The sequence below is a fragment of the Zosterops lateralis genome, assembly GCF_965231275.1.
Source record: "Zosterops lateralis genome assembly, chromosome: 16".
Lineage (NCBI taxonomy): Eukaryota > Metazoa > Chordata > Aves > Passeriformes > Zosteropidae > Zosterops > Zosterops lateralis.
Window position 1 is genome coordinate 6,725,664 of NC_139776.1, and position 11,737 is coordinate 6,737,400.

Consider the following 11,737-nt stretch of genomic DNA (forward strand, 5'->3'; position numbering starts at 1 on the left):
GTCCCTGAGCAGTGGGTCCAACCTAAGGCCTGTGGTGGGAAGGTCCCAGGTTTCTGGCAGGGCTGGTGTATTTCAAGGTGTGTTTCTGCACTGAGGAGGTTTTGGGGCAGTTCTGCTCAGTTTCAGTGTATTTTCCAGGACTGGCTGCACTCCTGGTTTTAAGGGACCACAGCACACAGCAGACCTGCTCCAGCTGATGCTCAGGTCAAGGTCCCTACGGAGAAAAATCATCACCAATGTGTTTGCACAATAGTTAGGAAAAGCATTTGCACTGGGAAAACAGAAGGAATATCTTTAACAGTCATGTTAAATTGCAGAAGTAACAACTAGAGACATCTGATGAAAATAGCGCCAGAAACATTGGCAAGCCTATCTCCCTCCAAAACCAAAATGCATCACAGCATTAACCCCACTTTAATGGATAAGCTCAAAAAAAAAAAAAAAAAAAAAAAAAGGGTGAAGGTGGAGGAAAATTCTGAGAATAACACCTTCCTTTTTTTTTTTCCTTTTAAAACAGGTCTTTGTTTCTCCAATAAGTTTATTTTGCATTGTTATTTCTCATGTAACTGTGAGGAAATTAATTACTTGAAAACACAACAAGACATACAAATTAAACCAAATGCTTTGATTAATGCAAACCCATTGGCATTTCTTTTCCTGAATAATTTAAAAATTAAGCTGAGAAAACCAATTTCTTGTCTGAGAAGCCTCGGTAAAAGGGAATGTTTGGTATTTTGCAGCACTTCTGTTAAGTGCTGGACTGGTGTCAGCATCTCATTCTTTTAACACTTAGAACAATTTTAACCCACCCACACTCCAGCTCTGAATTATTTAGGAAAAGATGTGTTTTTCTAGACCTTCTTTATAGCCTCTCAGCAATGTGTCTGCTTGTACTTGGCATTTCTTATCTAGGATAAAAATACTGTATTTAAATATTAGTGAGTGTCCACAATATGTACATCTTTGAAGCAAAGTTGGGCCAGCCATATTTTGTCCTCCATCCCTCACTCCTGTGTCATAAAAACATAAGGGATTTCTCCTGTATGGAAATAATCTGATCTTGAAAGGAAAATAAATGTAACTTCCATGGGTGACCCCTTCTCTTGTTCAGCAGGCTTTTGTTAGGGAAGACAACTTTCCATATGGCTACATTAAAATAGATGGAAAAAAAAATCAAGTTATCATTTTCTGAATGTTTTAAGGTGTCATTTTAATGAGTCTGCCTTTCTGCTACTGCTGGAAATAAAATATTCACTGTGAGGAAAGAGGAAATATTGTTCCACAGGCAGAATGAGGCAACCAGAGGCAGACAGAGAGAAGCCACTTTGGGTGACACAGTCTGTCTGCAGCTGGATCCCCTATCCCAAAGCCAACATTTCTGCAGTGTGGAACAGGGCTACCTACCTGACCCATTCTTGGACTCAAATGGAGCCCTGAAGCCTTTGAGCACATCAGCAGAGTCACAGAGGTGATTCCATGCATGCACAGTGAGGTTTGTACACAGACTGGATGGGAAAGAACTTGTAGAGTGCAAAACCCAAGCCAAGCTGGGCCAAATTCCTGTTTGGCTAATGCAGGCAGAGGTTTGGCAGTGTTTGAGCTGTGTTTAGCACATGGTTCACTTGGCTTGGCTCCTTGGGGGAAATCTACTGAGCAGCAGCTGCTCAGCTCATCTTTCCTGGGAAGGCTGCTCAGGGACACACACAGGAATGGCAGGAGGAGACACCAAATCCCCCATGCCTCAGAGACATTCTGTCTTGAACTTCTGCCTCAGGGCTTTCTGCACGTTCTGGATCTTCTCTGTGATCACAGTGTCACTGAGGTGATCCCCAAACTTCTGTTTCAGCAGCACCCTGATGATTTTGATGCAGCGTTCATCCATCATGGGCTTGGCCTCCCGGAAGGTGTTTCCCCTGCGCCCCGTGATGGAGTGGCTCTGGATGTAGTCGGAGGTGAAGAGTTTGTAGAGCAGAGTCTTGCAGGCTGTGCTGATTTTCTGGTCAAACCTGATGGTCTCTTTGAGCTGCTCCTTGGTGTAGCCGTTGAAGAGCTCCACCACTTCACACGGCTGTCGGTGGGGCTCCTCCTGGAAGGGCAGGGATTCCAGTCTCTGCACCTTCTTCTTCAGAGAGAGGACATCCTGTTGGAGGTCTAACACCATCCTCTCCAGCTGCTCTATCTTCTCTGCCCTGAAAAATAAAAGTTGGGTATGTAAAGGCAAGAAAACACCATGACCTAACTGTGGATGTCACTCCTCCATCCAAGCAGTGATTAGATCCAAGCAGGGCAGGACAACTTCTCTGACAGAGTATCAGCCCTTACAGCTATTCCTGGGTGAGGAATAAGGCAGGAGAGAAAAATGTCATGGTCTGGACTTTTCAGTGCTCAGGGATGTTCAGTTTAACCTTCAAATCCCCCTTGGCATGCATACATGGAGACTTTGATGCTCAATTTTCTTCTCAGTTGTAAGGGAAGACATAAAGCCTGTCTTGCAAGTCCCAGGACACACATATTTGTGGTACTAAACAACAGACTTGTGGGAAATGACAATACAAGAACCATAACTTGAATTTTTTTGGCACCCATTTCTTTGCACAAAAACTGTCCCTAGCAACACTGGATACTGGTCGTCAAAGTAATGAACAATAAACCAAAGAACACACAACCATGTTTGATTGTTATAGGCAAAAGCTTTGTAGTTTCTGCTCTGTTTTAGAGCTTTTGTACATCTCTAAATCCAAGCCCTACAATCAGAAATACCTGGCTCGATTGTAAAGTGACTCAGCAGCTTTGGAGTTTAAAATTGCCCCACTTTGCCACCCATCTGTGATCTCACTGCTCACTCTTGTAGTGAGGAAGAAAATACAGCTAGGAACAAGTGCCTCCTTTTGCTAATTACCTTTCCACCTCACCAGGACCGAAATTTTTGTGAACCCTCTCGAAGGCATCTGTCTCTTGCAAAGCATCAATCTTTCGCTCTTCACGGCTGGAAGAAACAAGCAAGCTAAATAGTACTGCCACAAACAGCATTGTTCTCATATTCATATTCATTCCTGAGGAGAATTATCTGGAATTCAAAGCAAAGTCAATTCTGGTTTCATTTGCAACAAGAATAAAATAAATTGAGGGGGAAGATGAAGGGCTCTTCATGTGGACAAACTCCTGTGCATCTCCCTGGCACACAGATATGGGGAAGCTCCCATGGAATCAGGATGTCAGAGCACAGGCTCATTTCTCTGCCGTACGTACCCACACAAACTCCTTTTATCTTCTGTGTTTTGGGTTTAACCTCCATGAGCATCTACTCAAAGCAAGCACAGGCAGAGAAAGAAAACAGAGTGGATAGAAATCAATATGTGTGGTGTGAAACATTCAGGGTCCTTACTGTGCTTTCAGGTGTTACCTGTTCAGACAGATCTGCTGCTGGCATGGAGACAAGATGCCATCTGACTTCCTCTTCATTGGAAGGGCAACATAATCTGCAGCAAGGGTGGGAGACAAGCTGAAGAATCAGCTGTTGAAAAGGTCCTGAATCCCTCTGTCTCCAGAAGAGATTATCTAAGCAATTATTATCTACCCCTGCTAGATTGCATGGCAACACGTTATTCCATTTGCATAAACAGTGATCCAGACAGGCTCTCCAGGACTGATCAATGGGGATTTGTTATTAGAAAGAGGTGGCGTCTCAAGGGTTTCTGTTCCCAGTGCAAAAGATATGGTGGGGGCAAGGCAAGCAGAGCCAATGTGCTTCTGGATGCTGCTGTTAGTCAGCAGGTAAATAAGACACTAGCATATTTTCATAAGTGCATTTAATGGGTGTAGTAGTGGGTGGAAAAATAGGGAAACAGGCAAATCTGAGAAGGTTTGCCTAATGGAGACACAAGACTTTTGGGAATTTCAGTTATTCAGGCAGGCATTCATTCAGATTGTCTTTTTGCTTGGGGGGAGAGAACTGCTGGCCCAGAAGACAGAGCAGGTGCCTGACAGAGCAGAGACCATACACTCCATACAGGCATCTCCCTTGAGACAGCCCTCCTGGAGGAGATCTCCCAGGTGGAAAGGACCAGGAAATGCCATCTCTAACCTCTGTAGCCCTGAGACAAAGCCCCTACAGCCCCAGAGCAAAGCAGAGGCTTTCTGGCTGCTCTGCAAGTCCCCCTCCCACCCTCTCCCTCAGGACCAGGCAGCACAGCCAGAACCCAAGGTTACCTCTGGCAGCTGGACCAACCATGTCCTCTTCACCCTGGGAAGTCCCTGGCCCTGGCATGGCCATGGTGATGAAGGTGGATGGAGGTGTGAAGGCACTGGCTGGGTGGGGGGGAGCTGCCAGTGAGCGGGGGCTGCCTGCCACACTTCCCAGGACACGTCTGTCCTTGAGGATGGAGAAGCTGCTGGCATCATGGGGCAGGCTGGCCTCAGCCACCCTCAGCAGTGGCTTTGCAGGATAGGTCTTGTCACCGGGGTATTTCCTGGATGCATTCCCTGGGGTCCATTTTGGAAAGGTTTTCCTGGATTTTTTTGGTGGGGATGGCATCATGCTGTGGACAGCTGGCTCTTCTTCTGAAAGGAAGGGAGATACTCAGGATGTGCAGTGGGGCAGCAATGTTGTGTATCTTCCACTCCCACTCAGTGCTTTGTACACTGATTGCAGTGATGTGAAATTTATGGTGGGACAACAACATACTCAGCATCCTCCCAACCCAAAAAGCCCCATGGAAGGAGAAGAGTGAAATGTTCAAAAGCCCTTACTCACTTAACTTCTCCAGGAGCTGTCGATCTTCCAGCAGCTTCCTCTCCAAAATATCTTTATGCTCTGTAGGAAGAGAAGATCTTTCAGCAGCTAAACTCCTTCTTGGAAGGTTTCTCCTGAGCAGCCCCAGATTGCAAACCCAGGCCAGGAGGGTGTCACTTACCACTTATGCCTTCCAGCACACCCCAGTAGAGCCCACTGAAGCCGGGGCAGCGGGCCAGGACCTGCTCCCCCACCGTGTAGAGGTGGAAGGGCTTGCGAGGCTCCTTGATGTTCTCGATGTTGATGACCCGGCTGCCGTCGGGCCAGCTGATGAGCACGTAGAGCTTGGCTGACATCAGGGCTGCCCACCTGGAGCACAGGGAGCAGTGTGGGAATGTCACTGCAGGGGTTTGGGCTCTCTTCTCATTGAGAGTGTTCACAAGCTTTATCTGGGGCAGCACAGCCTGCAGATGTAAAATACTTGGCCCTGTATTTTCTCCACCAGTTATTCCTCTGTTCCCATTCCCACCCTTCTGAGCTTGCCTCAACCTAAAGCTCTTCACTGGGAGGCTGTCTTGGGTCTGACTGAGCACAGCCACACATGCCTTCAGTGCATCCAAGTGTTCTTTGCAGTGACAGCCATGCCAGGTCTCACTTGGGAGCAGGCAGGACCAGCCCTCACAGCAGACACTTTGAGCAGATGCTGAACAAGCCACTGAGCAGACACAGGCTGGTTCCTCTGCCCCTGTGAACCATCACAGCTCAAAATACTTCAGTGGATCTACAGCAGTTTGCTTCAGTGCAGGGCTGTGTCTGTGTGATATCAAGGCAGTGCAGAGAACAGACTCAAAAAGACCCGGGGGTATTCCAGGAAATTATCACTCCTTTGCCTGCACAATTATTTCCCCCAGTAAACATCAAAAGGAGAACAGAAAATACCCTTTATTTCACCCATGGGGAAACTGAGGCACAGACCAGTGATAGATATGTCTAAGGCAGTCAAGCAACAAAGCTGCAAGGAGCTGGATGCTAAGTCCTGGCCCACTGCTCTGCCCACTGAGATGTCTCTTTCTGCACCTGGAGCTGCAGACTTCAATCACTGGAGAAACTGCAGAGCCAGGCTGGTGGTGATTTCCAAAATCTCCCGTGCCAGAGGAGTAGCTGAGGAGCCGAGGGCTGCTGAGCTCAGGAGGGGTTTCTTTCCAGTTCCTAAGGGCAGAACATCACCCCAGTCTTGCCTGTTCTGCCCAGCAGCAGGATGTGGCAGAAGGGTTCTGGGGACAGGGCTGAGCCCACGTGCTGGGCACCAGGTGGAGAACAGCCATGGTGTCCAAAGAAGATGGGAGGGAGCTGAGGCAAACAGAGGAGAGTTGGAGCAGAGGCAAGCTGGCAGGAAAGGCAGCTAGGACCCAATTTATTCCAGTTTCTTGTTTTGGCTCCACACCTTCATTAAAGTCCTGCCTGGGTTTGATTCCTCTCACTTGGAAGGTTCAAGTTCACCCTGGAGAACTTTCTCCTTCCCCACTTCCATCATCTGCAGCACCATCAGCTGCAGCAAAGCTCCCTGCAGGAACCATAACTCTCCCCAAACCTGCCAGTCTGCCCTGCTGGCACAGTCTCACACTTGGTTTTCTCCAACCCTTTTCTCCTGACTGATACACACCCTGGCATTGATTTTTATCAGGAAGCTCCATATACAAATTCTCTGAGTGCCTGTCTCCCCACATCCCATTCCCTGCAGCAGGCAGCTGCCCCCAGCCCTCTCTCAAAGACAGGGAAGGCTACAGAGCAGAAACTGGGATAGATGCACAGCTGAGCCCTCTCCCTCTCAGAAACAGAGCTCTGCATTCCAAACAGCAAACAACCCCAGCCCAAACAGTTCTCTGGAGGGGTTTTCCTTTAACATTTAAAGAAAGCACACTGATATCCCTTCCCCACACCAGTTGTTCGTTTACACTTATGAATGCAACAAAACTACATGAACACACAAACAGAGAGAGAGAAAAAAAGAGATCACAATCCTGATAGCAACAGAGCTGCTCCTTGCCTGATTAGCACTGCTCCAGGAGTTGAGTCTTGCAAGATGTCTCCTGTCTCTCCAGGTCTCTGCTGCCTGTTCCAGGTGAGGAGGTGACCGGACACTTCCTTGCCTTGGGCTCGTCCCTTCACCACAGTTCCTTGTCAAGTCTCCTTTGTCTGGCTTGGAAAGCTCCCACCTGCTGTCCCCACTGCAAAGGAAAAAAAGAGCTTTTGCTTTCTTTTTTCCTGGTTGTTTTGTTTCAGCATTATTATTCCTGTTATTTTCCCATATACATTTTTCCCCCCTTAGCTTGTTTCAGGTCTGTTTCTTACAGGGAGAGAGAGCAGAAGAGAAGAGAAAAAGCCTTGGGTTTTTTGGAGCATGAATAAACCTTGCATTTCCATGAGTTATTCATGAATAATTCATGAAAATGCATGATTAATTCAGGTTCATGAATTATTCAGGAATAATTCTCGAACATTCCTGGTTAATTCATGCTCACACAGCGAGTGAGTCAGGCTCCAGGGCTTGGAGAATTCCTTTCTCCCTGAGACAAGAGAAGAGAGGCTTAGAGAAGCTGCATTGTGCACTGCTGTTTACTGCCTCTGAGAAGAGAACATATTTTGGGCCCTTTTTGAAACAAGGACTTGAAGAAAATTGAAATGCCTGCAGCCTCCTGCCCACGGAGGAATAACACAGCACCAAAAGGAAAAAAAATAAAAAAGGAAAAAAAAAAAAAGAGAGAGAGAAAGAAATTGGACTTGCTCACAGAGAAAAGCCTGGCAGCAAGTTTTATCCCCTTCAAAGCATCTTTCTCCCCCCACCTCCATATTTCTCCCCGGTTAAGATACATCTCACTGCTTCAGTTTTTACCTGCTGTGTGAAAAAAAGGACCATCCTCATGGGTTTCTGCTTGAGGAGTCAAAGGGAATTTCCATGCCACATGCCCATCTACCCCTGTGTGTGTGTGTGCACAGTGTCTTCTCCCAGATAACAACCAACAGGATGAGAGGAAATGGCCTCAAGTTGCACCAGTGGAAGCTTAAATTGGATATTAAGAAAATTTCTTCACCAAAAGGGTTGTCCAACACTGGCACAGGCTGCCCAGGGCACAGGAGTCACCATCTCTGGAGGGATTTAAAAGAAGTGTGGCTGTGGTACCTGGGTACATGGTTTACTGGTGAGCTTGGCAGTGCTGGCGGAATGCTTGGACTGCATGAACTTAGAGAGCTTTTCCAAGCTAAAAATCCTTGCAAAGCTCCTTGACTCAGTGTCCCAGCCAGGGTGAGCACTGGTCGTGGCACTGGGCTCAGGCCTGGTGCTCACACCAGTGCAGACATCAAGCTGGCCATGCACAGCTCTGTGTTTCTCCCAAAAATATCACTGCTGCAGCACCTGGGGCTCCCTAGTGCTGGGCTTTTTACCTCTACTGCATGGAGAATCACACGGCATGGCAAAGGATGGATCCCACAGGGCATCCAACCTGCCATGAGCCAGGCTGGACACCAGCAGGGGAAGGTGCAGTGGGTTGTCTGCACAACCCAATCAGCCATCCTACCCCAGCCACTGGAGGAGATGGAAGAGCATCAAGGAAGTGACTCCAAACAGCACTGTCTGGTTTATCTTAGCCAAAAACAGCACTGAAGTTTGAATCATTTAATTAAGCAACAAATTGTGAGATTGGGTCAAGAAAGGAGAAAGGAAGAACTCAGATGTTCAGGGACACATTAGAAAAGGACCTTGATCAGGTTCACAAAGTAAGAAAAATTCTGCATCTCTGATTTGCAATATTTACAGTGAAAAAGTACACCTGTCAGCCCAGGTAAAAGCAGATGTTCAGTAGAGAGCTGATTAGGATTAGGTAACAAGCAGATATGAATAGAAAAGCAGCAATATGTGACTTCTGTGTAGTTCTGAATGATGTTGCTTAAGATTGAGAGCTGCATGGTAATAAGAAATAAAAAAGCAATGACAAGGAGAGAAATAATAGAGATACACAACAATAGAGATGAGGCTGGATTCTGGTTTGAGGCAGGACTTGGTTCCAGTAAAATCTGCCTGGGAAGAGGGCTGGCTTAAACTAGCATTGTTTGCTTTCCTTTGAAGAAAAACAATAACCAAAACATAACAGATGAATATTCCTGGGGTAGAGGTTGGTAATTCAGCTGCAAACCACAGGAGATGAAGGATTGCAGGAACCACAAGAGGAAGACAAATTGTAGTCTTATCAAACAACAGAAAAGTCAAGTGCCTGTGTATAAATATACAGTGTTTGTGTTGAATTATTCCAGGAAAATGCAAGTCTGAAGTGAATCCCAGGTGTTCGACTTCATGAAAATTAGCAAGCCCTGATTAGATTTCCCTCCCAGTCAGTGAATATGAAATCCCCGGACAGATGCCTCAGTTCCGGGTGTAGGTAGAGCTACTGTATTCAGGAACCTCTCCTCTGCATTTCCCATTTTTTTGAAAACAAGCCCCACAGTGCGGCCCCCGGTGCCAGCACATGTCACCCTCTGAGCTGCACTCGCTGAGATTTAATTTCAGCCACGACTGAAGAACAAAGGCTCCTTTGTGATCTTACCCAGAGATACACCTGGGAACAGCTCAGCAGCTGTTTGAGCGCTGTCGGGTCGTTATCAGAACAATCTTAATTGATGTTTGAAGGGATTTAAAGTGCAAACACAGGTGGTTTTAATCCCCTTTTTCACTTAACCTTGGCAATGTCGCTCTTCTTTTGGCTGGGTTCAGCAGCCCAGTCATAGAGTCCTAGAATGGTTTGGTTTAGAAAGGAACTTCATGACCATCTCATTCCATCCCCCTGCCTTTCACTATCCCAGGCTGCTCCAAGCCCTGTCCAGGTGGCCTGGGACATCTCCAGGGATGGGGCAGCCACAGCTTCTCTGGGCAGCCTGAGTCTTAATGTCCCTCACAGAGAAGAATTTCTTCCCAGTATCCATCTAAACCTGCCCTCTGTCAGACTGAACCCATTCCCCCTTCTTCTGTCACTCCAGCCCCTTGTCCAAAGGCCCTCTCCAGGCCTCCTCGAGCACCTTTAGGCACTGGAAGGAGCTCAGAGGTTTCCCTGGAGCTTTCTCTTCACCAAGGTGAACAGTCCCAGCTCTCTCAGCCTGTATCCAGAGCAGAGCTGCTCCAGCCCTTGGAATATCTTCATGCCCTCCCCTGGGCTGGCTCCAGCAGCTCCACATCCTTCACCATTTACAGAAAGCAGCCAGAGTCAAATAACTGAGAGACAAGAGCTACATGGTTCGTTAATTTTTATTAACACAATGAAATGACACAGGAACTCTCAAGCCTTGTGATTCACTGAGACCAGCTCTACATCCCCTCCATGCTGCCAGGAGAAGGGGAGGGCATTGCCAGGAGGGAGAGGGATCAGCACTGCCAGGGCAAAGGGTGGACAGAGAGACCCTGTCCCTTGTAGCCAGCCCTGTTTGGGGTGGCAGCGTGGCTGAGGGAGTCATTAGGATGGATCTGGGGGAGGACAAACGCAGTAAGGCACTGTCTGTACCCGAGAGCGACCACCCGGTGGTATTTTGCATTTGTAATTAAACAAGTACAAGTCCCACCTCTGCCTGTGTTCGGAGGAACAGTGAAATACCATCCAGGGTAATGAGGCTGGAGTTAACTGCATTTTAATTAAAGAATGTGTCTTTTCTAACAGCCAGAAAGAAACTCAATTGCACAGACATGGGAAGCAAAGCCACGGTGAGGGCCAGCAGCCAGCTAGACCCTGCAAGTCTTACCTACCACAGTTTGTTAAATGCTTTCCTGGGTTGGAGCTCTTCCCTGTTATTCCTCATGTGACAGAGATCAGAAAACAATGAGAAAATCAGAACTTAAATGCACCCGGGCACAGCTTTGCAATGGGCTCTGCAGAGAGTCCACTAGCTTTAAGGTCTTCCTATTTACCTAATTCAAGTTCTTATTCCTTCATTATAATTGCCCTGAATTAATTAAGATATTTTCTAGAGACCAAGGTATTTTATTTCTCTTCAGAAAAGGGTTTCACCTTTGTAATCCCATTCCAAATCCCCTTTCTCTTCACCTTAGCAGCTTCCCACCATTTTGCAAACCTTTCTTTATCAAGCTCTCTACAATTATTAAACCTTTGTGCTCTACATCTGATTCCTTATCTGCTTGGCTGGCTGATTTCTTGGGGTTCCTTTGTGAGCTTGGAAGTGATATAGCAGCAGCTCAGTGAGCCAGAAAAAAAAAAAAAGAGGAGGGAATAGATCACCCAAAAAGGAACCTTAATTGAGGGAGGGCAGCAATAAATAATCGCTTTTAAATATCCCCAAATCCTTTTCTGATTCTCTCAAGTACTTTGCATTAGCCCCTTTTCAGTATTCCAGGGTACATGATGGGAAATAGCAGGAATAAACCAAAATAAGGAGGTACTAGAAATCAAATAATAGATCATTAGCATGAGACTGAAATGAAAGGAAGTATTTTACACAGTAATTGCACCTGAAGATACCTGGAAAATATCAACTACTTAGCTTCAGGGGACTGAGCAGCTCGTGGTAAGCAGGAGTTACCATATTTTTCAATAAAACTCAGGCTTCAGTCCCATAAAACCAGGACCAAAAAGCAGAAAAAACCTCAATGTTTCACTTGGTAACAAACCCCACTGCAAGGGACCCCAGCACATCATCTCACAATGGGAGGAAATAACACAGCAAGAAAAGGCTGATGTGGAAAATTCATCACATCCCCAGGGCGCTTGCCACCCTTTTCCACACCATTCCTGGATGGAAAGGGCCTGCAGGGATGTGAGGTTGGTGCTTGAGAGCAGCAATTCCAGTGTGGAGCTGGCAGGGTTTCAGGGGTGGAAAACTGAGCTCTTGCACATCCAGTGTGTCTGTTGTAGGAAATCTTAAATTCCACCTCTCTGGTGGGATGAAATAGGTGCTACTAAGCCAATTTCTAAAGTATCATGCATCAAGCTCACACTACTTTAAGAC

The 11,737-nt window shown here is 46.8% G+C and overlaps 1 protein-coding gene across 4 annotated transcripts; it reads right to left on the reverse strand.

Annotated features, from left to right (window-relative positions):
• Positions 1–204: 204 nt before the first annotated feature.
• Positions 205–7,706, reverse strand: LOC310916058 (uncharacterized protein). 4 transcript variants are annotated; one of them, XM_083873324.1, is made up of 8 exons: positions 7,085–7,706; positions 6,780–6,960; positions 4,914–5,101; positions 4,754–4,813; positions 4,210–4,560; positions 3,404–3,479; positions 2,900–2,986; positions 205–2,189 (listed from the first exon to the last, which is right to left on the reverse strand). In XM_083873324.1, the coding sequence occupies exons 3-8, from the start codon at positions 5,086–5,088 to the stop codon at positions 1,742–1,744; spliced, it is 1,197 nt and encodes a 398-aa protein (XP_083729450.1). In that variant the 5' UTR covers positions 5,089–5,101; positions 6,780–6,960; positions 7,085–7,706; the 3' UTR covers positions 205–1,741. The 4 variants fall into 4 exon arrangements, with proteins under 4 accessions (XP_083729450.1, XP_083729452.1, XP_083729449.1 ...); XM_083873326.1 differs by lacking the exon at positions 7,085–7,706 and having other exon boundaries at positions 4,210–4,557; positions 6,780–7,073; XM_083873323.1 differs by lacking the exon at positions 7,085–7,706 and having other exon boundaries at positions 6,780–7,073.
• Between the last annotated feature and the right edge of the window lie 4,031 nt (positions 7,707–11,737).